General features: G+C 37.0%; 1 protein-coding gene across 1 annotated transcript in view; it reads left to right on the top strand.

Annotated features, from left to right (window-relative positions):
• Window positions 1–6,774: 6,774 nt before the first annotated feature.
• The window catches only part of LOC104275357 (Kv channel-interacting protein 4-like), a 97,927-nt gene continuing 79,227 nt past the window's right edge, over window positions 6,775–25,474 (top strand). The window contains exon 1 of the mRNA XM_009871285.1: window positions 6,775–7,152. Within this exon, the coding sequence (XP_009869587.1) occupies window positions 7,041–7,152 (112 nt within the window). The 5' untranslated portion in view covers window positions 6,775–7,040. The remainder of the gene's footprint in view (window positions 7,153–25,474) is intronic.

Below are 25,474 nucleotides of genomic sequence, written 5' to 3'. Positions count from 1 at the left end.
TTCCTGCTGCTTACTGGAATGCTAGTTTTTGGTTTTAGTATACGTGGTTATTGGTTTTCTCATTCATTGCGGTAGGAAACACCTGTCCCTTTATGAACTTATTTGAGGACATCTAACTGCACAGTCCATAAAAACATAGCTTCCTAGATGCGAGGGCAAGCATAATTTGGCTAACACATAATTTGGCTAACAGAAAAAGACTGAATATGGAGCTGTGAATGCTGCTACTCTGTGCCGTCATTCCTATCAGCTTGATCTGTAGGCCTTCCAGTAGTTCCTTGCTTGCTTAAATAAAATAGTTGATAGTGATGTCCTCTTGCTTCAGCATGTAATTAAAAAAAATAGTAGTGTAAGAGGTCAGACACTGTTATTACCAAATGTGAAAAGACTGACAAAGAGCAGGTTCATGCAGATTTAAAAAATGTGTTTTGTTATAAGCAGGAAAAGGACATGTTACGTGTAGTGTTAGTCAGAAGAAGGTGGGTCAAAGATTTACTCTGATAATACTTCAAAAGAAGAGGTGGGGATTAAAGATGTTCAGATGAGGCATACCTTGGGTTGGAGCTTTCTTAAAAATACCCTTTGCACTCTCATTCACATAGTTCAACGACCAGAAAAAACCAAACATTTTATTTTAGAGCCAATCTACATCAGGCTCTTTTGGGGGCAAGTTTACCTTTACTGAAGATTCTCTGCTGGTTAGGTTAACTCAGTCTGAGCTTTATGATAACACACCTGTATTACAGCTGTTGGACTTGTATTACAGTAGTTGGATTTGACTGGCCTCTAGTAGTTCCATTATACTGCACTTCTCCTGTGCAGACATACATTTACGCTTACAAAGTTGGTAGTGGCAATTTCTGCTGCTGCAAGATCAAGTGTGATTTAATATAAAAAGAAAAAAATGTCTGTAGGCTGGAGACATAGTCACATAATTTAGAGATAATTTCATTTGTCAAACAAGCCAGTGGGCTTTGCAGTAAAACAAGCCAGAATTTGATTATTTACTATTACTAAATGTAATTTAACCTTGCTTAGGAAAGAGATAGCCTCTCTGTAATGCTTTTCTAAACCTTAATAAATTAAAATGCTACTGTTACTCCCATGCTGCTTAATTTACAATCAGCTTGCATGCTAGCTATTTTAAGCATAATTGTATAACATGCTATATCAATTAATTTATAGAAAAATGAAACCACCTGTAGCTGTTATATCATGGGGAGAGTTGGTAATAGTTGTCTTGTGGGATTGGTTTCAACACTTGTTTTCAGATCAGTAATGGCAGCAGTCCTTTGATTTAGATCAAAGCAAGAACAGAAGCTTCTTAGGAGCAGGTGAGAGTCAGAAGGTAAAAATGAAGAGGAAAGAAAGTAGTAAAATCCAGTATTATAGCCTAGAATCAGACTACTAAAAAGAATTTTATACAGCTATGGCTGCAATGTTATTTTAGTGTAATTTACTTTGAGAAGAAGCCTTTAGAAGCTTGGATAGCGTATTTTCTCCCTTGATTACAAAGCAGTGAATCTTATCTTGCCTGTACAGGTGCTGATGGTTTTTTTTTTTCTTCCTCAGCCCATATTCACTTACACTCATTAGAGATCTAGGGCACTTAGTGTAAATATTAAAGATGATATATGAAGCCTGACAAGTTTAATCTTGGGTAATTACACTCTACCTAGCTCTTCTAGCTAGTGAAAGTTTCCCTGCAATTTCGGCTGGATATGTAATCTGCTAGTGCAATATTGTGCTCTTCAGCAGCTGCAGCACTGCCGAGATGAACAAAATGATTCAATACATTAGTCTCATTTTTCTGAGAATTGGATGGAAATTACATGATGTACTCTGATTAATTGTAGCAGCTGATGCAGGAGGTGTTGCATTCAAAAAATATGAGTTCTTTTACCATGGGAGTATTTCTTGAAAGAATATGTGTAAATTAATTGGTTCTCAGAATGCTTTCTAGTTGGACATAATTTTCTTCCACAGATCTAAGAAACTTTTTTGTGTAGAGAACTGTAGAATATTGCCTCTGAACAGATTTCTCAGTGGCTATCTGAAAGGAGGATTAAGTTCATTATCCACCAGATAACTTTCCTAACAAGCTCAGATCTGGCAGGAACAAGAAAGTGAAGATTAGCAGTTCATCTGACCTGTACGTAGGTGCTCTTTCTGTGTTCGTTTGACAATTTCTTTTTCTTCTGGCTGACAGACATTTCCCTCTGGGAAAAGAGAGTATAGAAAGAAGGGCAACTAATTAATAGTTTCAAATTTTGTTTCTAATTCTAACTCATCAACAGTTTCCCTTTTCAGCTACATTGGGGGAAAATATCAAATAGAGCCTAATGAACTATTACTGCTGGCCAATTAAGATTTCCCCCTCCTCCATCACCTAAAACAGTTACAACACTGGGCAGATTTCATCGCTTAGGAAAGCAGTACAATTCAAGTCAATTAATGAATAGTAATAGTAATACATCCTTGCCCTGAAAACTGTTCAATTTTGATCAAATCAATTCTACATTAGACAACAGCCTATACAGCAGAATGCCTGCACAGAAGAGAAATTAAAATCATTCTAAGTATGAAGACATTTCTCTTTGAGAAAAGCCTAAGACTGATGCTTTTTACAAGCAGATTTTAAGAACTAAATGTAGTGCAAAGGCATAAAACACTTCAGTGTATTTGGGATGAGGTACGCATTCATATATCTCTACTCTCATACAACAGTAAGTTACAGTGGCAGTTTATACTTAAAAAAAAAAGTGTTTACTGGAATCAAACTAGTTTACCACTGTATATAAAAGTATGGTAATACCAGATAATTTTGTAATCATATAAAATCATAGGGAAACTTTATACACTAATCACAGAATTATTATTTAGCTACTTTTAGGATTTCAAACCAGTTTATTCCTTAATTGTTCAATTCATAACACCCTGCATGTTACTCTCAAGCATTTGTTACTTGTGGTAAATTACGTGGAATATTGTTTGGTTTGAAATGGCAGATCTTGTCTGCTTTTAGTCAAATTTGAAATTACTGAAATTCAGTTTCCCATATCTGAGCTTTATAAATGATGTTTCTGAGTATTTTTTTTTCTTCCAAGAAGTAGGGGAAAATTGTATACAAGCATAAAAAAAATCATGTTTTAAACATTGTTATGTTTAAGGTATCTTTTTTTTTTTTGCATTCCATACGTAAATAGTTCTATTTACAATGGTCAGAATAGCCAGTAATTACTTGGGATCGTTTGTTGAAAAATGTAACGACTCCAGAATGGCTTTTTTTTTTTTCTTGTACACCCTACTAATTTTGGTAGATCTGCTCTGTCCAGTTCAGAACTCACTTGGGATCTGTGCTTCCAGAGATAGGATATAACACGTACACAAGTAACACGTAACACGTACACAAGTTTTTCTTGTCTATTTACTTTGGAGTGAAAAGCTTGTACTAAATTTTATAGTTGCACAGCTAGTCTGGGGGAAAGGAATTGGCAGGAACAAGTCCATGGCCATGAACTCTCCAGGTCACTCCATCCTTTGGGGAATGCTGTGCCTTGCCATGCATCCGCACCTTACGCTGCAGCATGTACTCCCTGTGCTTTGTGCAGGGACAAATCAGCCCCATGCTCTATTTTTTGTTCAAATCTTTGTGGATAGGAATTTACGGTCAGTGAAAAATGCACTGTTTAGATGGGAGAGCTTCTTAACAACCCTAGCTCTTTTTTTTTAATCTTTTTTTTTTTACTCCACACAATCTATTGAAGGTTCACAAGAAAGTTTATGCAAACTTCAAAAATATTACTAAATCACCACCAGAATGCATTGCAACGTTGAAAATAAAAACAGGAGCTAAGGAAAGAGAGGAAGCTACAGCAATGTTTGATTACTACCAGCTGTCAGCCCCTGTTTTCAGTGCTTCACATAAATGATGGTGTTTTCTTTTGTATCCTGGGGTGGCATCCATGAAAAATTCATTTTCTGTGAATGGCTTTCACATTTGCTCGTAGTATCACTACAGGCACTCCATAAGGATATATCTCAGAAATATTTATTTTGAAATAATCAAACAAAATATGAGGTGAGAGAAATTACATTTGACTATGAATTCAGGAACGGATTAGAATACAAAGAGGTGCCCTATATATAACTCAGTTTTATAATTTCTTTGTTCAAGAGTGATGCCATTTTAAAAATACTTTGAGGCATGGAATTTTTTTGATTGAACCACTTTCAGAAGAATTCACCTTTGTGACACCATTGTTTGAAGCTGCTGAATAGGTTATTAAAGGAAACATCTCATATGTCATTTTTTTCCTTTCCATATAGTATCTTATCCTTACTTCTTTACTTTCAGAGCGAAGACTTGGAGATTCACAAAGTCTGTATGTGTTTCCCCTAACTTAGAGAGCTACCATGAGAAACAACAGGAAAAGTCTGGTTTTTTTAAGGAGGTAATCCTTGAAGTGAATAATCAGTAACACTAATTCGACTGGATGTTTTCAGGTTGATTTTGTTTCCTTTGGAAATTCTTCTGTAACTCATCTGCTGTGCGGGTGGAATTGGCCCCCAAGACTCATCAAATTCATAATCTTTGTCCCTTTCACTTTTTAGAAGGCATCCACATCCCTCTTCTTGTGTGAAAGAAGAAAACAAAACCCTGTTTATGGCTGACACCAGTTCTTGCTGGGTGGCTTTTTGCATGTGGGTTGGCATATTCAATGGTGGAGTGAGGCCTCTGATCCCAAGAGTGGACAACTCAAGAACACAAGGCAGCCTGAACTACTACATGAAAGGAGAATGCAAAGTGATAGATTTCTCCATTCTTTATAATCGTTTGTTTACTGTTTGTTTACAGTAAATAAGACCTCTTCCACTGCTACTGTATGATTGGTTGCATTATACTAGGATTATTGTTTCTGTAATGCCTATAAAACCATGTGGGCTGAAGTTCCTATCCTGGGATCACATTAAGCCTTGAAATATCATGAACATTTGGCCATGCTTCATTATTTGAGAAAAATGAAGAAAAATTTGAGAAAAAGATAAAAAACGGAATAAACTCAAGGAGAAAATAGAAGTCAGAGATGAGAATGAGTTAAGATGAACATGTTGGAGCCTTACAAGGAGAAGATGATATGGAATAACTAGAAATAATAAAGAGGAATCAAAATTTTACCTTTCATTTAAAAGGAGTAGAAATTAACTTGAAAATACATTGAATAATTATTTTACAGTGTAATGCAAAGCCAGTGACATACTTGCAAGGTGCAAATGTAGGAAAGTGTATTTGTTCTATTTTTATTGTGCTTTCCTCTTAGACACTATTTTAGCTTTACAGGTTAATAAGGAAAGGAACTGGTATTCATATTGAGAGCATATATGAATAATACAGAACTCTTAACAGTCCAGTATTAAATACCCAGAAGAGCAAAATCAAAGAATATTGTTGCTCATATGTTGCCTAGATATAACCTAAAATTGACTACAATATGTGATTTTTTTGAAGTAACAAAAATATGCAGATTCTGGAGTCCTGCCTTAATGGAAATATATGTGACTCCGATTAGTTATTGTAATTCAGTGCAGATAGCCTTCCAAGAAAAAGAAAAAAAGCTGATAGTAAGCTGATAGTAAGTGGGAATGTTACATTTTTCTTTCTCTACCTGGTCCATAAACAATAGATTATTAAAGCTACAATGCTTTTTGAACAAAAATAAAGTTTCCGAGCTTCTCAAAAGTTAGTAAAAGTTGTTGCTAAAGGAAGGTATTAAGCAACCTCAGAAGAGTAGTCGATATTGGGCACAATTTATGAGGTTGTTTTTCATATTAGATCATACATGTTACTTTAGTAATAAGAGTGTCTAAAATTATTTTTTTCTGAGCTATCCCTTCACTAGTGTCTTGTATTCCAGCAGGCAGGATTTAGTTCAGTTATTAGGTATGGGCACAAGAATAAGCATTGAGATCTAACTTTATAATATTTGTGTATGTGCTGTATAAATATTCTTCAGAGCCTAGTCTTCATGCCGAGTATCCTCGTGGTAACCACATTAATAAACACAGGACGATTAGGTTTATACAGGCTATCCAATAAATCAACTGGGATTGTAAGCCTTTTTCTTTTTCCTCTGATGTGTAGCCTGGGCTAGATGTTCGCAGGAGCTGTGGAAAATGCTTCATTCCCATTCATATATATCAGAGTTTGGGGTTCAGCCCATCCACCTTCACATCCTGACACAGAAAAGTCCTGTTTTGTTTCTCAATCAATAAATAATACATTCTTCCTGGCTACGGAATGGGAGTTTGGGCAGTGCATGTCTCCTTGACAGCACTGTGTTTTGCTAGCTGGAGACACCAATCCGATCGTGCTGGTGTCTATTTCTTTAATTTCTATTCTTATTTCCACTGAAGATTCTAATTAGATTCTGGGGATGCTTAAGAGGAGGAAGGGACAGTGTTTCTCTGAACATTATTCTTTCTAATGCAGAGAGCAGCAGTTTTCTGCTGTGCAGCATTTAGCACAGGTGAAAACAGATGTCTGTCTTCAGCAAACTGCCCTTTGTCAAACTTGACAGAAACAGCGTTCAGAGAAGGTGGGTAAGAATCGCAGAGCCCGGGTCTGGAAGGGCTGAGGTGCAGAGTGCTGACAGCAGCGTGCTCCCTAGTGCAAGTTTCCAGGAAGCCTTTCTTCTTGGCACTGACACAGCCAAGTCTCCAGCTCCGACACAGATGTTCCTCCAGCAGCTCTGAGGTAACGCTGCTCGCCGGATACAATGTCATACCCAGGGGTTCCTGGTCCACCTCAGCCTTCTAAGAGGACTCGCTACTGATGAAATCAAATGCTTAGAGAAGCATGAGATGCGGGGCTTTATTTAATGTTTTCTCTCAGCTAGAGTGGCTGGTGACTTGCCACAGCTCAGTGCAGCGCTGCTTTACGCCGCTGCAACTTTCTTCAAAGCAAACTCTTGGTAAAATCCCCTCATTTCCCTCTGATTGCGAACTGGTGTGAAGACTGGAATGATTTGCCTGTTGGAAGGATGTTGACTCTCGAGTGGGAGTCGGAGGGACTGCAAACAGTGGGTATTGTTGTGATTATATTTGCATCTCTGAAGCTGCTTCATTTGCTGGGACTGATTGATTTTTCAGAAGGTAAAGTGGTCACTAGCAGTTTGTTCTGTTTCTAGGTGTGGTGGTGTCTGTTCTGCTAAAATAGACATAAAGAGCATCAGGTATAAAAGCCGTGAAATGAAAAGGCTTGAAAAGTGAAAATAACATTCATACTAAAAATCCTAGTTTGCTTCTGCTGGTTATACTTTGTTATTTTAAAACAGAAGTAGATGTTAGCATAAGGTTTCTATTTTACAGTGAATTGCCAGGTCTGTGAGTGGATGTTTATTAGAAAGGCTTAAAAGAGTGCACATAATGCTTGCCTGCCAGTTACCTTTGAAAGCTGTTCACTGTTCCAGAACTTGATAGTATAAGTGCCTCTTAGTTCAGTTCATGTTTATAACATGCTTCTTACATGATGCAGTTAGAGTTTTAATCTGTGTTAGTATATGTGTGTTAAAAATCTGTTTTATGGATAAATGCAAAGTTCTGTTACTACAGAATGAGCCTTAGGATCAAGTCTACTGGACACTTTTCAAAAAAAAGCATAGATATCAACATTAAATGTGGGTATTTTAAATATATATAACAAATATATGTTTTAAAATTCCTGTTTGCTTGCTCAGATTTTTGTCTTCTCTCTACTATATGGATCATATAATTTCATCTACTCTCAAAGAGGACTTCACATTAATTTGAATAAGATTTTTATTTCTATATAAAGTGAGGGGTTTTTCACATTTTATAGAAATAGACTATTTCAGTTCGGTTATTAATGAGGTCTTTTGCTGTCAACTTTTAAACTTCTTAACAAAATGTCTTTTGTAGACTGCTGTAGTACACAAAAGCCATTCACTTACTGAAGCCCTTACTTCAAAAATACTGCTTTTGTCAGTCTGTTTGTGCATGTGAACCCAAACCAATCCTTTTTTTCTGTGTAACTGCTTTCAGTCAGAATCACACAACCAAAGAGAGCACTCCAGTTTTCTGAAAGATTAACTTTTCAACATGGAATAGGATCTTTGATGGATGTAGATTCACACCATCACCTCATAAAATTGTTCAGCTGATAAAATGGGAAATCTTTAACACAGCACTTTTATAGTAACTGAACTACTGAAATAAATCATCCTTAAAACTGCATCTAGTGTGAATGTATAATATTTGCTGTGTTACTATATTATGCATTGCTTATGGGATTGTAAAATTACTTTTTGAATTCTAAAAAATGAGTAATTTTTCTCCCACTTTTGGGGATTTTTATGCTCTAAATGCATGGCATTTTTAACATCTGAAAAATCCTCTAACTAGATATATAATAGCTTCAACTTAGCTTCAACTTTATAACACACAGTAGCAGGTGGGAAAAAAGATTAAAATACAATATTGGTTTTTTTAACAGGTGTACAGTTACATCCCTTTCTTGGTTTCTCACAGTATGATATTGCCCTTAACTCGGTGAGAAAATGTTTCATGTAATTTCAACTACATTAAATCACCTCTTTTTTTAAAAAAAAAAAAAGACTGGTAGAAATTATATTGATTTTAATATAAATAATAAGTTCAAGATCATATATCAATCAAAGCATAACTTTTTATTTTAATGCATCTCTTAGTGCTATTGCATTTCCTCACATGATAATTTCACTCAAAAGTACCTAGCAACATAAAACTGATCTCTAAATGTAAAAAGGCTAAATATTATTGAATATAGTGGACATATTTATTAACATCTGCAGTGTGAATATTTTCAGTGATTGGGGGGGGGCAGTTCCAATTCCCTTAAGGCTGATCTATGGTATTTAATGCCTACAATGTTTGGGTACTGCAAAGAATTCTTCCTCAAATGATTAAGGAATATTTTATAGGGTATTCAGAACTATTGGTTTATTGTTCTCCTCCTGAATGCAGCAACAGGTTTTCCATTGCTATACAAGCAGGACTGTATTTGTATGGCCAATGTTGATCCTGAAACCAAAACGAGTGATGAGCCCTCCTCATTTACCCTGTGGAGGCAGGACATGAGCCATATGCTGAAACAAATCTGTTCCCATAGTTAGGATTTCTGGTGCCTTAACATGCTTGTTTGAATATCCCTGATATATTGACTTACTTTGAACATATCACTGAAAAATGGGGCAACATGCTCATCCTGATGTTTGCCAATACAGGACAGAGAAGGCAGCTAAATGACAAAGAGTCAGCAGTAGAAATGGAAGCAGAATGAAAGTGATCCACCAAAGCATCATGGACTGAGTAACTGAAGTGATTTCATCCTTCCAGTTCACTTTTCCTCTTTCTTTACAGAAGTGTAGAAGTGGCTTCAGCTTCACTGCTTCTTTATCTGTTTCTACTGTGAAAAGGCAACAGCTTGTTTATTGTTCATTTTTATAGTCTCTTGTAATGAGCTGTAAAATATCCTACATCTTGTATTCTGGGCACTTTCAGCATTACTTTTAAAAATAACAAAGATAAAAAGGCAGTACACTTGCAGAAAAATTTCTCATTTAACACAGCAACTTGAAGTGTTCTACACAGTACGGCTTCTTTGCCATGTACAGTCATCTCTTTTGCAGAAAGGAACTTTCAATTGAAAAAGCAAAAAGACAGGTTTCTCACTGTGCTGTTATGGAAAACTACCCTCCTTTATTTTACATAGCAAAGCTGTTATGGTCAAGAGCAGCTTGTCTTGCCTTCACTCCTCCATGGGAAAAATAGGAGAATCCAGACAATCTGTTTTGTAACAGTGTCAACATTTGGCAGGATGGGGAACCCGATTTGATCCCGTGTCCCACAGTAGGGACTATGTTCCACTTTCCAGTAAGCAGGAGAGACCAGGATGAGGAGAAAGCTGGCTTCACTGGAGCCAGTGAGCTATTTCAGTTATAAAGACAGAATTGAATCAATACCACTTTTACTAGAAGAGAATTAAACTCTCCTTTCCCTCTCCTTCCATTGCTTTAAAAGTGGTTTGACACTGATCAATATCTTTCCCCCAGCTTCCTTGCTTGAAACTTTTGCTGCTGGGCAGCTTCCCTCCAAAGCTTTAGTTTTGTTACTCAGCTGGGAGGGGAGGAGAGGAGGGCAATCAGAACTGATGCAAAGGATCAGAGCAGTAAAGTAGCAGCACCAGCCTTAGAGGAAATTCATCTACCAGAAACTTGAAGAGACTGGCAAAATGAATGATACACTTTGCATTTGTGTGTCCAGGATATCTGTTAAGCGGTAGCTATGCAGACGCATTATGTAAATGTGTGCAAGCAACTTTGTAAACATCAAGGCACTGCATAAATCAAAGTCTTTGAAAAGGATAAACTTTGTACCTCTTCCTTTATCATGCGTTGGTTATATTTTGAAGTATAACACCTCGTGCAGAAGTGTTTCTCTTTTGCTTGTGAATATGATCGACCAGTATTGCAATCTGTTTGAGACCCTGCTATTCCTCTCTTTTTCCTTCCACTAATTTCTGTTTCCAGCACTTGTTATACACTTTCAAATGATTATTCAGATGTAAATTTCATGTCTGATGCATGAATGTCCCATGAACTCAAAATCTTTTGGCTAGTAGGACCCACTGGTCCCTGCATGTCTTTCAACTCAATAGGCCATCAAGGCTCTGTATTGGATCCTTAGTTTCTCTTACTGTGATGCAAAGCAAAGAGCAACTGATAATATAATGTATGATAACAGAAGTAATATGTTGTCAATAAACATATTTAGCTGTAAAGTCAGTCTTGAGAGGAAATAGAGTAATTTGTTGGTTTGGGTAGAACTTGGAAACTTGGAAAGGTCTGCATTTTCTTTACATAGAGGTAGTTTCCTATCTTTGGATATATATGCTCTGTGCTGGTACAGAAAGACCATATTTTTTTCCTTTCTAATCTAGTTTGGATGAGTAGAAGCCATCTCTGGTCCAGAAGTCATGTTAGTCCATCTGAGCTGATTTGTTCTGTCGCACAAACATGCTAAAATGTGGCTTCTTTTTTAGCTCAGATACTTAAAATCACAGAGAGGATAAGATTAGGTTTGTCTGCAACTATCTGTGTTAACATGTTGTTATCCCTATGGCTTAGCAAAACCAGTAAGGTTTAAAATATTGTCTCGTGTGCAGTGTATGGTTGGACTCGATGTTCTTAAAAGTCTTTTCCAACCTTATGATTCTGTGAGAAAGTGAATGATATGGGGAAACACACATTGCTGACACATTCTCTACTGCTTCATGTGTTTCTAAGAAACAGAAAACTAAAAAGCAAGAGAGTTTTTTCTTTGCCTACATGTGGTTGATAAGAATTGTCTGAATTTGGATGTCCTACCTGTGCACTGATAGGTGTGTTACAAGCCCAACTTTCAGCAGACTCTCCTGTGGTGCTCCCTTTCCTGTGTCACCTCTCTCAGCCAAGTGGGATGCAATGTAGCCTAACTCCACAGTAAACAGAAGGATGAGGAATATACTGCGCAGCAGCACATATCCTCTTGCCTTTTCTCAGCAGCTTCTCTTAACACCTGATTAGCATCTACTATCAGTAGGCTGTTTGGTTTTCACATAGTGAAATGTCTACTTCCTACTTGTCTTTTTATCTCCTCCAGAGAGACTTACAGGATTGAGGGAACTTCTTTTTCTGAGTAAGCCAGTATCACCTGCCCCTCTGGCCCCCCCCTCCCCAATTCTGTGCTTTGCTGCTTATATCCCAGTGTCAATTCATGGTATCATGGTACATAGTAGCGTTAGGTTTCCTGTGGTCACCAGTGAACCTTTCACACCAGAAATGACAACCAATATTCCTTTCAGCATCAAATATGCTAGCACCTGTGCACATAGACTGTTTAATTCCTCAATATGGCTAGTTGAAAGGTGTTAAGGTTCAAACACTACCCTTCCAGAAGCATACTTCTTTCCCTCAGAGGTGAACAAAGTAGATTACCTTTTTTTCCTTTGGGTGTTTCCCTAACTCTCTTTGTGAATCTTGACAGAGATTCTAGATTCAAGGTCACTGTAGGAAAGTCAGTCTATAGAAGCATCTAGAAATTGCACAGCAGAGAAGTTACTTCAGACCAAGTGTAAAACTGTATTCAGTTGCTACTTTAAATCCGGTCTCAAATTGATGTAAAAATCGAAATGTGAATTTCGATATGCTCATTTGTAAGGACATATCTTCTTGGCTATATATGTTTGTGTATGGTTATGTTGAGTGCAAGACAGGCTGAAACTTGCTGAAACTTGCAACCATCTGTTACATCTAGTTCAGGGTTGAAAATGTTCTATTTACTCCTCACTTTCCCTGAAAACCTAGACTCTTACAGACTTTATGATTTTATTTGGGAAGCACCATCTTCACTAACCTTAATATCTAAGAAGACTGTAATCTTAACATAATTACATTGAAACTGAAGATTTTTGGTTTGTTTTGCTTTTATTTCAGTGGGTTTCCTACCTGACCTAATGATAAAATACACAAATGAGATACAAGTGTAAAGAAATATGCTTGATAAAGAAGAAGAAAAATCATTCTTTTGTGTCAAAATTAGGGAAACTGTGCATTAACCTGAACATTTGCTTCTACCAAACTATGAATTAAGTGCAACAGTTTACTTCAGCATTTTAAGGAAGGCCTTGTTCATTTAATGTTCTTTTCATTAACTATTTTACTGTTTGGGTTTATTTTTTTAACATCCAGAACATCTGAATCACCAAGGAATCAATCATTTTAGATCCATACCAGTCTGAAATCAAAGTTTAGATATTGGCTGTATGAAAAGTGGAGAGAAGTATTTAAGACATCTTAAAAATACTAGTAGAAATAGGAAGGACTTCCATAAGGACAACTTATGTACTGTCTCTTCATGTAAGAGTTCAGAGAAGGATCACGCATTATGAATTTTCTGGACTGCTTAGATAAAACATTTCATTTCAGTATTCACTCAACACCTGTACTAAAACTGTACTCTCTCAGAGTCACACAGTATATTTTCTATCCTAACTTGGGGACTGCTCTGCAGGAACCCTTTCCCTCAATCATTGGAACCTCCACTTGAACATTAATCTTCCTAGTCTTCTTTTTTTCTTTTTAATGAAAATATTCTTAGTGATAATCATTTAGCCTAAGGACTGACTATTCGCAAGCAAGCAGGGTAGCTTCTCCTTGTATTCATCTTTGCAAAGATATAGTTACTTTTGAGCATCATTTGAAGTTTCTTCAAGAGATGCTGAGTATTCATCTTCAGCATCTAAAGATTTCTGCCTCCGTACTCGTTGAGATGGCCCTTTCTCGGGACCTCACTCTCTTACTGTCATTAGTCAAGTACGTTATGAATACCTGTGTTGAGTTTGAGAAGCAACTCGAGTAAAATATATTTGAATTAGCACCTGAAGATGAAAAACAGGGTACAGGAATGAAGCTACATAGAATCATAGAATGGCCTAGGCTGGAAGGGACCTTAGAGATCATTTTAATCCAGCCTCCCTGTCACCAGGGATGCCACCTCTCGACTAGATCAGGCAACACATGGTGGGGGACCAAACAGGAATTGAACCCGTGACCTTGACGTTGTTAGCACCATGCTCAACTGACTGAGCTAACTGGCCCCCCTACATGTATGAAGCGTGACCAGTCTTCCATGTGACTGTTACAGAATACTAAAATAAGTGGATTCTTTATCAAAAAAGGAAATCAGAAGATAACGGAAAGATCACACAGTCAGTATTCAATCATAACAACGATTGCTGGCCAAAACTGCATATATTTTGAATTGAGGTATTTTCTGCAGAGCATAGATACAAACACCCAAAATAAAGGTATGTAACGTGTATTTGATACCTGTAGTAAAGCCCGCATCTAACCAGTGGGCAACTCAGAGCATGGATACCAGGAGCTTCTTACAGAATGCCCTGCTTAGGCATTTTCCCTCTGCACTCTGCAACTGCTTCAGGCTCAGGCTGCTTTTAATATGTAGTTCTACATAAAATAAGTCAGTTTAAGATGACAGAGATTGAGTATGACAAAGTACACTTCTGAAAAATATCTACATTTGGTCAGCTGAGTATAGGTGAGGAGAGAAGAGCATTGCCTAATCACTTATGTACTTCAGGGCTGAGAATCTAGAAGCCTTTCCTGTTAGAATATGATATTTGCAAAGACATAAATGGTCATTGCCTGAAGCGACATTATAGAACATGATTAGATATGTGCAGTGATGGAATGACTGAATGAAAAACAGCTCTCCATAATAGCGCACTGGTGTAGAAATAATGTAGTCACCTTTGGTTCTTGACTTCTTAAATTATTTGCTCCATGTTTGATTCAGTTTTTAACGAGAATTCTTTGACCTTTGATATTAATGAGGCATGGGATATACTCTGTAAATTTTTTAGGGATTTATGTTTCTGATTATGTGCAGACCTATGTGAAACGTAAAGATTTACAAAGCAGTTGAATCTGTTCCATGAAATGTAAAAATAATAATAAATTTTAAAGGCATTATGCTATAATTTCATTGTCTAGTATGCATTTTAGCTCATAATAAAAATTCCTATGGAATTACTTTGGGGAAAAATTGCAAAAGCAGCCATAAAGCTGGTCTTGCAGTCTCATCTGAGCACTCAATTCTGTTTAACTGCTTCAGGTTACTATAGCAGTATAAAGAAGCACAAATCAGACTTTGACATTTATAGAACCGTAATATGCCCTTCCAAAATCTGTAGTCTATGAACTTTTACAAATAGTCTAAAAGCAGATGCAATACATGTGTGTATGCATGTGAGTACGTTTGGTGAAAAGAGAGAAATAATTTAAAATTAAGACTTTCAGTGCCAAAGTAATTTTTTATGGCTATGCTATCCCAAGGGGACAACTATATAATGGAAGGTCTGACACAGGTGCAGGTAGGTCACTTTTAATATTTTTAAAAAATAAATAAATGTCGTTACTGATCAATTCATTGTTTGTCTGTAAAATACGCTACTGCTGAATAATTTATATTTCCATATTAAAATGGCAGGCTGTTGTGTACATTATTTTATATTTGCTTGTATGTAGGTAGATGTATTCTGTATGTCCATTTACCTGATTTTTGGATATGTATCTAGATAAATAGACCTTGGATATTTCTCATAGGGTTTCCTTATTGTTCTGTCACCAGATGAGTAAGTAGTAAGGTAAGGATGGCATAAAAGCTATTAAAAAAATTAAGAAAGTAAATAGGCTCATGAGTTTCAGTGAATTAGGTTTTTTTATGTCATGTGTCAATCATATTGCATTTGAACATGTACTCCTGTGTTAGGAGAAGAAATATGGCATTTGATCTCAGAGGTCTTTTCCAGCCTCAACAATTCTGTGATTCCATGCTCACAAAAAGAATATTATATTCCCACGTGATCTAATGAGGAACACCTTACTAAGTTGTGAGTCTCCAGATGTCTACAGTGACACAAGTCCTGGTTTCAACCTGGCTATATCTGAAAAAAGAAACCATAATATTTAACCTATATACTAGCAGTTTAATCTATATCCTTCTTGTACTGTAAATTCTTTGTATTCCGTTGTTTCTTGTTAAAAGATAGAGTTCTAGATTCTCCGTGTCATCGTGATAGTTGAACTAAGGCAAACTGGGTAGCTCAGCATTCATCTTACAAAGCTTTATTTATAAAGCAGTAATCTGAATTCCTCACTCTGAGCTGGCAACAGAAGAATATTCCAATAGATGTGGAATATCACTCCTAGTGAAAAGTACTGCTTTCAACAAGCAGTAGAGCAGTGGTATTGTTTACATAGAAATACGTATGGCTAGTTATTTTTTATGAGAATATGTGTGATTATAATTCTTAGAGTATTGGCTAATCTGCATCCAGCCTCTCCCTGTTTATTTTCTGTAGTATAAGTTGTTTATAAGGTACTTCATTATTTCTCTGTCAGATGGGTACCAATTATGAGCAACTTCAATTAAATAATTAAAAGAATCACAATTAAATAGTAAGAAAGCTGGGTTGACTTTCGGGAGCCCTCATTATGATTCCTTTCCTTTGTGACCTTAGGAAATCTTCTAGAATGTGATGACAATTACACTGTTTAATTCATTGCCTGTTTTGAGAGTAAACAAAATAAAACTTACATCACATGCTAAAGTAGTTACACCATAGGAGGTTTGAGAGACACATCAATAGATCTGTTAATTTCACTGTCAAAACTAGGAGCCAAGGCTGAAACTTGATAGTGGTGAGCAATAGCATTATAAATAGCTTCAACTTGTTGAGACTTTTTAAACAAAAAAGGCACTCTGAATCGAACCAAAAATGTATTGGCATCAGTCAGTACCCAAAACTTTATTTTTCACTCAGAATAGTACCTACCTTTTGTTGAGAAAACAAGTAGTCTCAGATTCCAGTAAAAAGCTGTTGTAAAATAAATTAGCTCAATGGTTTGAGCGCGGTGCTGACAACAGTGACAACACCGAGGTCATGGGTTTGATTCCTGCTTGGTCCCCATGTGTTGCCTGATCTAGTTGAGAGACGTCCCTGCCCATGACAGGGAGGTTGGGTTAGATGATTTCTAAGGTCCCTTCCAGTCTAGGCCATTCTATGATTCTATGAAATTACAATAAGATTTTTACTGTAGCATACTAAGTGTTGTATATTGTACTCTTAGATGTTTTCTGCAGTTATGAATGCTTCATATTGCCTATTTTTTTTAAGATATACCTTGCTGTTTTTTGTTTATAATCGGCAATATAGTTAATTTGAACTCATATATATAGACACAATTTTTGGTGTACTAAGTGCATGTAGGTAATTTCACATGCTGCAGATTAAAAAGAACCAGATTTTCTGATTTGTATTTCCTTTGAAATAATTCACAACACAGGCCCTAGTTTGTTATTAAGGTGTGGAGGTTTTCCACAAGATTCTGCTTTTTGAAACAGAAATATAATTAATTTTAATTAAAACTTATCATAGAATTGTCAGGGTTGGAAGGGACCTTAAAGATCATCTAATTCCAACCCCTCAGCCATGAGCAGGGACATCCCCCACTAGATCAGGCTGCTCAGAGCCCCATCCAGCCTGGCCTTAAACACTTCCAGGGATGGGGCTTCCACCACCTCTCTGGGCAACCTGTGCCAGTGTCTCACCATCCTTGTGGTGAAGAACTTCCTAACGTCCAATCTGAATTGATCCATCTCTAGTTTTAATCCATTCCCTCTAGTCCTACCACCTGACATCCTAAAATCATGTTTCTAAAATGTTTTAAATAATAACTGGAAGTATTTTTTATAGTTTAAATGTTGCAGATAGATTTTCTTGTTATATTTCAATAATGATGCAATGCAAATAAATGTTCCTTTGTTATATTTCAATAATGAGAAATATGATTTACATTGCTGAAGAAAAAAAATGCTTCTGGTTCCTTCTCCTCTGGGAAATTTTTCATCCTTATTAGTGAAATCACTAAATGGAGCCCAATCAGTTGATTTGCAATAAGCGTTTGGGGATTGGATTCACCCTCTGATCCTCAGGCATATCAGAAAACTTTTTTACTTGCTTTTCTCAGATGAACAAGTCTAACGCGTTGTAAAAATATACAAAGGTTGTCCTATATAACAGAGGCCACATGTGTCTGTCACTTTATACTCTCAGCAGAATAGTGTGCACAAAATAGCACATTCCAAATACAGCAATCAACACAAAAGTATAGGCTGTTTTTGTAAAAGTAGAGAACTTCAAAGTAATACCAATAAATGGATGCTTCACTGTGTACCTAGGTATTACCGTGAATTTGTGCTGCTAGCTTTTTTCCAAATGGAGATGAAATTGCTGAAAACAGTGTTATTAAAAGCTTTTTATTCAAATCTCTTCTATCTGTGCCAGATTAAACGTGTATCTGATACGCAAACACTTGAATAGAAACATCTGAAATATGTTAATTAAGTAAGATCCTTAGTAGCAAATTCTGGCTTTCATGAATTTTACTAAATTGTGCAATTTGTCGTATTTGGAAAACCGGAAACAGTAGTCACATCCATTCTGTTGGTTATTACTGTAAAAATATAAGAGTTTCTGCTGAAAGCCTTAACAGCTTAAGGGCTATTTCAGTTTGCGCTGCTTTGGAAGCAGCCAGAGAAGGCTGGTGACTTGGGGAGCAACAATCTTTTTTTTAGTTCTCCACTGCCAAGGAGGAACAAGTAGCAGCAGGTCAATATTTCTGGCAGCTCACCTTTTTGTCCCCCTGCACTGCATCCTAAGCAGGAACGTCTGATGGGAAGGGCAGAGAGGAGACTCAGTACAATACTTACACGAGTAGGAAGTAGGAGAGAGCAGGTCCTCAAGTCTTCTCCAGAGTTGAGGAGGTGGCAAACAACGTAACATCTGTGTGCAACAACGTGCAAAGGCAGGTGGCAATTCTGTGGGAGCTATATAGGTAGGTCACAGCCAGGCCCAGAGCCACTGCAGTGGAAGCACATTTTGAATTCAGGGCTTAGAATTTTCATGGGTTAATTCATTAAGAGAGTTAAACACCTAAGGAACTGCAAGGAAAGATCTAATCATGATAGCAGTCTTTTAAGAGTAGCTAAGGTTGAAGGATAATCACAACAGATTTTGCATGCTTAGGGCAAGCAAAGCTATAGCTCTTGTTCATTTTTGCTCTGCTACTAAATGTATGTATATGTATCTGTGCACATGTATATATGGCTGTACAGGAAAAAAAATTACAAACACAGCTAGGGGAACAACACCAAAAAAATTAAACGGATCAGGATTTTCTGTGTTGCCATTTTCCCAGAGAAGTATAGTAATCCTTATTTACTCTTTTGGATGGTAAGTGAAAATTTGAAAGAAAACTACTTTCAGACAAAGGAAACTGTTGTCGGCAACGCAGGCGTATATAGATGCTCTGTTTTTTCTAAGTGCTGAACTATGAGAATTGTGGCAGATTTCGGAAGAAACCTTTCTGAGAATCAGAGTGCCTCAATTCAAGTTACTAAATATTATTCTTTGTGACCCAGTTTAGACACATTTGAAAAAGTGGTGGTTCTTCTTGTGCTATTTATCCTAAGCGGAAAATCTTTTTTTGATGTTTTTTAGGACTTTTAAGTTGTACCATCAATCTCTTCAGTGAGATAAATCCAGACAGGTCTAAAGCAAGCCCCAGTACTTACTTTATCCGGGTTTTGATGGTTTGATGAGGAAAATAGCAGACTCAGTTGGCCAGGAAGCTGCCTGGAAACTACATTAAAGTGCTACACACAGAAAACTGTTTTTATAGACTTATTTTTTGAATAATCTCCCTGATTTCTATTTCAATAAAGACTAATCTTACTCTGTAGCCCATAAAAAACATTATTTAACCCCAGGTGATTCACAATGTATTACTACTGTCCTACACATTTCTCAAAAAACCTGAACCTAATAGTAGTTTTATTTCTTTAATCTTATTATAGTTAAATTAATGAATTAGAGCATTGCTTCCACTTTCAAATGTATTTAAAAATGGTTAAGAGAGTCTAAAAATAGTAGAAAAAACTTCCATGTTGTCTCTACTCAGATATTTTGAAATAGGAGTTACATAATTCATATTTTTAATTGTTTTCTTTGCAGTTGTGATCTTCTTGCAAAATATTTCTCTGAGTTGAAACCTTAGTTCCTAAAAAACTATACAGAGAGTTTTTACTTTAAGTCTTTCTGACTCATTAGGGAAAGGAGGATGGAAGAATAAATTAATAAGTTACAATTCAGGTTTTGTTCGTTTAGTGGTTTTGGTGAGAAACTGAAAATGCAAACTAAAGTGAAACTGAAGAATTCACAGGGATGGTAGTAATATGGGTTGACAGAATATGGTAAAGTTTCACCCGATACAATGTTTTCTCATTATCTTACTTAATATCTGTTTTAATATTTGACAAATATTTTGCGTTTAAATCATGTTTTTCAGTCCCCAAACTTGAAAGAATAGCAGAAAGAAAAAAAGAGAAGGAAATGAGAAGAATTAATTTCAAATGTCTAGATTCCAATCCCAAATGTATTCCTTTAACATAAATTTATTCTCTTGTTGTCCTAAGTAGTTAGCACTTTTTGAAGCAGACTTATGGAAGGTTTAAAAGGAGATGGAAGTACCAGACTCTCTTTAAGCTGAGTTCCAGAGAAATTCAATAGTGGGCAGTTCCTAGGAGACAACATTTCTGTGAGAACTCACTTTTTCTAAAATTTTCACCTCTATCTAAATCACAGAGAACTGTTTAAGACCTCAGAGTAAGTCATAAGTTGAATATCTATAGTGCCTGACATTCATGTTCTTCTATAAAGTCCTGAACTGCACTCTGATTTTTCATACAGCTGTATATATGTATGACTGCTCTCACACTTTTTTCTTCCAATTAATAAGCTTTCCATTTCTGAAACATTGCTTTACAATGACAACAGAGAGCAACCTGAGTAATTTGTGTGCGTAATGATTTCATGACAATTAAAATGACTTCCTGACTGGTATGCTTTGGGCAAGGCATTAATCTTCCTTGAATTACCATAACTTTAAATGTGTAAATGTCCATCAGGTACTTGAAATGAATCATGTAATATGACATTTTTAACACATTAAGGGGAGCCTCTTTTATGAGTGATGAGGAATGCAAATGTTCTCCATATTTACTTCCCATAGTACTATGTTCATGTTCTTGCAGTAGATGTTGGGATTTTCTACAAAACTGTTTATTTCTGCAGATAAATTTTTATTTTAGCTGCAAATTTCTCCTACCCCCAAAATGCTAGGATGTGATCATAGTTTCAGCTAGCAATCAGCTGCTTCAGCTTGTTTTGTGGAAGATCAGTTGACACTAAATGCTCAATAGCTATTCCATTTAATGTCTGTCAGTTCTTCATACATTTGTCACCAAATCAGGTGTTTGTCATTCAACAGCAGGATAGAAGATAGAAATTATCTCTGAGAGTGTTATTTTAAATTAGAACTGAAAGCCCAGATATTTTTCTTCAATCACTACAACTGTCAATCCTGTGGTTCTCCGAAATGCCATATTTGTCAACTGCAAATGACAGGAAGATGGGAACAACCTCTGAGTAGCTTAATGTAGTGATACTTTATTTCTTGTCCTCTATGTAAAGGCCAAGTTGTTATGCTAAATGAGAGTTAAAAATAATTTTAAAAAAATACATTTCTTGATGTCATGGTAGCAGATAGTGTTTTAATCTAACTTCTAAATAGAAGTAGCATTTTTTTTTGATGCTACATGTTTTAATTTGCTTCCTTAGCCTCTTAGAACTAATAGAACATTAAAATATAGATAGCAAAAATGAATTCAAAGGTTTCTGATTTACATCTGTTCCTGGAAGGGATGGATTCATGAAAAAAGCTCGCTTGTGCTTAACTCAAGTGATTCTCATTCAAAATGATGATGACTATATGATAAGGCGCTGGATTGTGAAGGTGTGATATTCAGTGAAAGGCTTGAAGGAGGAAAGCAGGACTCAGTAAGTCCATGTATGTCAAAGACATCACATGACAGTCCCGTAGTTTATGACCATACTTTAGCAATATATTTAAAATGTGGAAGTTGAGTCAAAATGATCTGAAGGTTGCTTACAGAACTCTTTAATGACTATTTACTGTGTCGGACACTGTAATGCAGAATAACAAAAACTTCCTGGAGCAGGAGTGATCTAAGTGTTGTAAACATTAGTCACCAAGACAGTATTCATCCACAAATTCCTGGAACACCACTAGGGACTCTAATTAAAAAGTATCACATAAAAAGGAGAAAAGAAACTATGACTAATTATTAATCTCCAGGACTAAGCTGATTAATTATGTGAAGAATAAAGGTCATTGTCAAAGCTAACTGAAAAGGTACAGCTTCTGTCAATATTTATTGGATTAGACTTTTCTGTTTTCTCTAAGCACTGGGCACTGCAGAATGCTGCAGCCTTATCTTCCTATTCACTGCTGGATCTACCGGGTATCTTCGTACCCTTTTAAAGCTCTATCTTACCATGTTTTAACCTTTATTCTAATACCAGCTCCATATGACAAATAGCCACCCCAGCCACTGACCATTGCACTGGGGGAAGGACAGTGCCGGTGATGTGTGTGGGAGATGTTGCTCGGCAGACAGATAACCTCTGCACTCCCCTTTTCCTATATTTGTTTAAAACACATGCAGTACCATGTAACACTTCAACACCAAAGCAAATTTCAGAAAATACAGACTGTTAGGAATAATCTTTAGGTTGAAAAACATATCCCTTGTTATTCCTTCTGCAACATTGTTTTAAGTGGAGTTAATACACACTGAGGCATCTCGCCTGTCACATTCAAATGAAGACAGTGTACTGTATACTAGTTATTTTTCTGTAGCACTATTTCTTGTAAAAACGATTTTTAAAAATAAGAAAACATAGCTGTGAGTTCACAGTATACCTTCGTAATATATAGATACTTGCGGCCTGTCCTGCATGTTCTGCCAATTCCTCTTTCCCGGTGAAGAACCCTTAATGATAACTTTCATTGTTAGTGTCACCACGAGTTTAGAATGTTTAAGAAATGCAGAATGAGTCATTGTTAGCAGCAAAACAATAATCTACATATAATGTGAATGAATTATGGTTTTTCAAAGAGTGTAAAGGTCAACTTTTACCTGTCTATTTTTACTGAGTGAAATTGTCCGCTTGCTACTGTTGATTTAATAAGGTCTATTAATAACGAAGAACTTTTCTGTAAGGAGAAAAGAAATAAATGTCAAAGGATTTTCAGTCTTCTTTTTAGATGGTGCACGAATTTATCCATTCACAAAATTACATTTTAAAACTGAGACATTTATTGACATAAAATATTGTCTTTTGTTTTTGATTTGTTTTTCGTTTACTAGCACATATATAGTAATTGAATTACATCTTTTGTTTAAACAAATCCCTTAGGAAAACTGATGTATCACAGTGGCAGGCTGTTATAATAGCTGTGAAGAAATCTGCCTTTCTGGGCAATTCCTTTGTAGTAAAATCACCTCTTAGCTTCTTCTGCAGCCTTTAATCTTTCCTTGGTCACAGGATAGCAGAGGAAAATGGCTCAGAAAAGGTAATTGGTTTTGCTAGGCTCTCTCAGCTGGAAGATGGAGGCTGCCACCCAGACTTTTCAGCCATGCAGAGTACAGGATACCAGCACTGCAGCCTGAGAGCAGCGTGGATGAACCCACCTCTGTCAGCTGTCGGTTGCCTTTGATGGGGACAGATTGGACCACATCCTGGCCCTGAATGACCATAGTGGAAGTTTACAGAGAGCAACGTGAACAAAAAGGCTCTAGTCCTTTCACAAGAGTCTGTGGCAGGTCATCAGAGCTGGGGTTGGAGCACAGCTCTGCCTGACCCTCCATGGGACCTTCTGTCCCACTGTGAAGAAGCGGCATCTCCATTCCCACGGGAGGGATGACCTGGAGAGCAGCAGCATTATATGTGTCCTGGAAGCAGACAGCCAGTCTGGTGAATAATTGAATCTTACTCCCTGCCTTGCGGTGGAAGACATTACTCATTCTTCTGTCACTTTGTTGTTACAAATTTGAACAGTTTCAGCTGACTTGGCTCCATTATCCAGTTAGCTCTTTTAATCATTTTCCATTGCCTTGTCAGTTGTCTCCAATAAAGCAAACAGAATTAGCACTTTTGCAATTCCTTCTTCATCATCTTCCTAAAATGCAGCTATTTTCACACTTGCCTTCACATTTTTAACATTCAGGCCTAAAGGTGGAAAGTGTCAAGTGCCACTGAATTAACCATTACAAGGCAATGTAAAACAGCTCACGTCTCAGACTAAACCTGGAGAGCTAAACTTTAATATAGTCTGAAATATGTGTAGAGTCAAAAATAGTGATAGAAACATCTAGTAAAGACTTTTCAAGACTTGATCTCATGCTGCTATGGATTGCAAAAGAGTAAATTCTTGCTGTGCTGATTTCCCCACAGTGGTCCCCCACAAGTAGATATTTGTCTTACTTGACTAATGTTTTATATAAACTAATTGGTTATTGCGTGTACCAAAAATATATTCCATGAAGCTTAATATATAAAGAAAGTAAATTGAAGCACTTCTGCTTCTCTTCAGCAGCATCGATCATTTTTGAAGGAATGTTCTTATAGTTTTTCCATGACAGTGCATTTTCTATCACACTATTTGGAGAAGGCTACACAAATTTCTGCATGTTTTGTTCCCTGGATTTGCTGACTGTGACTCTTCATCTGTGTATTCAGTCTGTAGTGGTTCAAATACTAAGGAAAAAATTACTCTGCTGTTACATTTATTGCCTTTCTGCTAAATGCTCAACCATCTTTATGGTTTTCTTCTACCAAAGTAAGCAATGAGATTAACCAGTGTTAGTACAGCAAAACCTGCACAGAAACTGTTTGCTCCTGGAGAAGTGGAATTCTTCCAGCCAAACAAATGATCATCTGGGATGCTAAGCTCTCTCCTGATGTGCTGGTTTATGGGTCAAAACTCTTAAACGGCTGTGAAACTCAAGCTCCTAAAAAAAAAAAAATTTGAAAAATGCATGTTTTTTCTTTTATATGCAAAATGCATGGATTTTGTCTTTATACATAGAATCATAGAATTGTCAGAGTTGGAAGGGACCTTAAAGACCACCTAGTTCCAACCCCCCACCATGGGCAGGGACATCCCCCACTAGATCAGGCTGCTCAGAGCCCCATCCAGCCTGGCCTTAAACATTTCCAGGGATGGGGCTTCCACCACCTCTCTGGGCAACCTGTTCCAGTGTCTCACCACCCTCATGGTGAAGAACTTCTTCCTAATGTCGAATCTGAATCGATCTGGGGTTGCCAGTTAGCTCCATCAGTTAGAGCATGGTGTTGATAAAACTAAGGCCACGGGTTCGATCCCCACTTGGTCCCCATGTGTTGCCTCATCTAGTTGAGAGGCTTCCCTGCCTGTGACAGGGAGGTTGGATTAAATGATCTCTGAGGTCCCTTCCAGCCCAGGCCATTCTATGATTCTATGATCCATCTCTAGATTTAATCCATTCCCTCTAGTCCTATCACTACCCAACATCCTAACAAGCCCTCACCAGTTTTCTTGTAGGCCCCCGTGAGATACTGGAAGCCACAATAAGGTCTCCTTGGAGCCTTCTTTTCTGCAGACTGAACAACTCCACCTCTCGCAGTCTGTCTTCATAGGAGAGGTGCTTCAGCCTTCTAATCATCCTCATGGCCCTTCTCTGGACACAGTCCAGCACATCCATATCTTTCTTGTCCTGTGGGCTCCAGAACTGGACGCAGTACTCCAGGTGGGGTCTCACAAGTGTGGAGTAGAGGGGGAGAATCACCTCCCTCGACCTGCTGGCCATGCACCTCTTGATGCAGCACAGG

This window comes from Apaloderma vittatum, unplaced genomic scaffold, assembly GCF_000703405.1.
Source record: "Apaloderma vittatum isolate BGI_N311 unplaced genomic scaffold, ASM70340v1 scaffold6346, whole genome shotgun sequence".
NCBI classification, from domain to species: Eukaryota; Metazoa; Chordata; class Aves; order Trogoniformes; family Trogonidae; genus Apaloderma; species Apaloderma vittatum.
The sequence above is the reverse complement of the archived record's forward strand: the minus strand, read 5'-3'. Positions and strand labels throughout refer to the sequence as shown.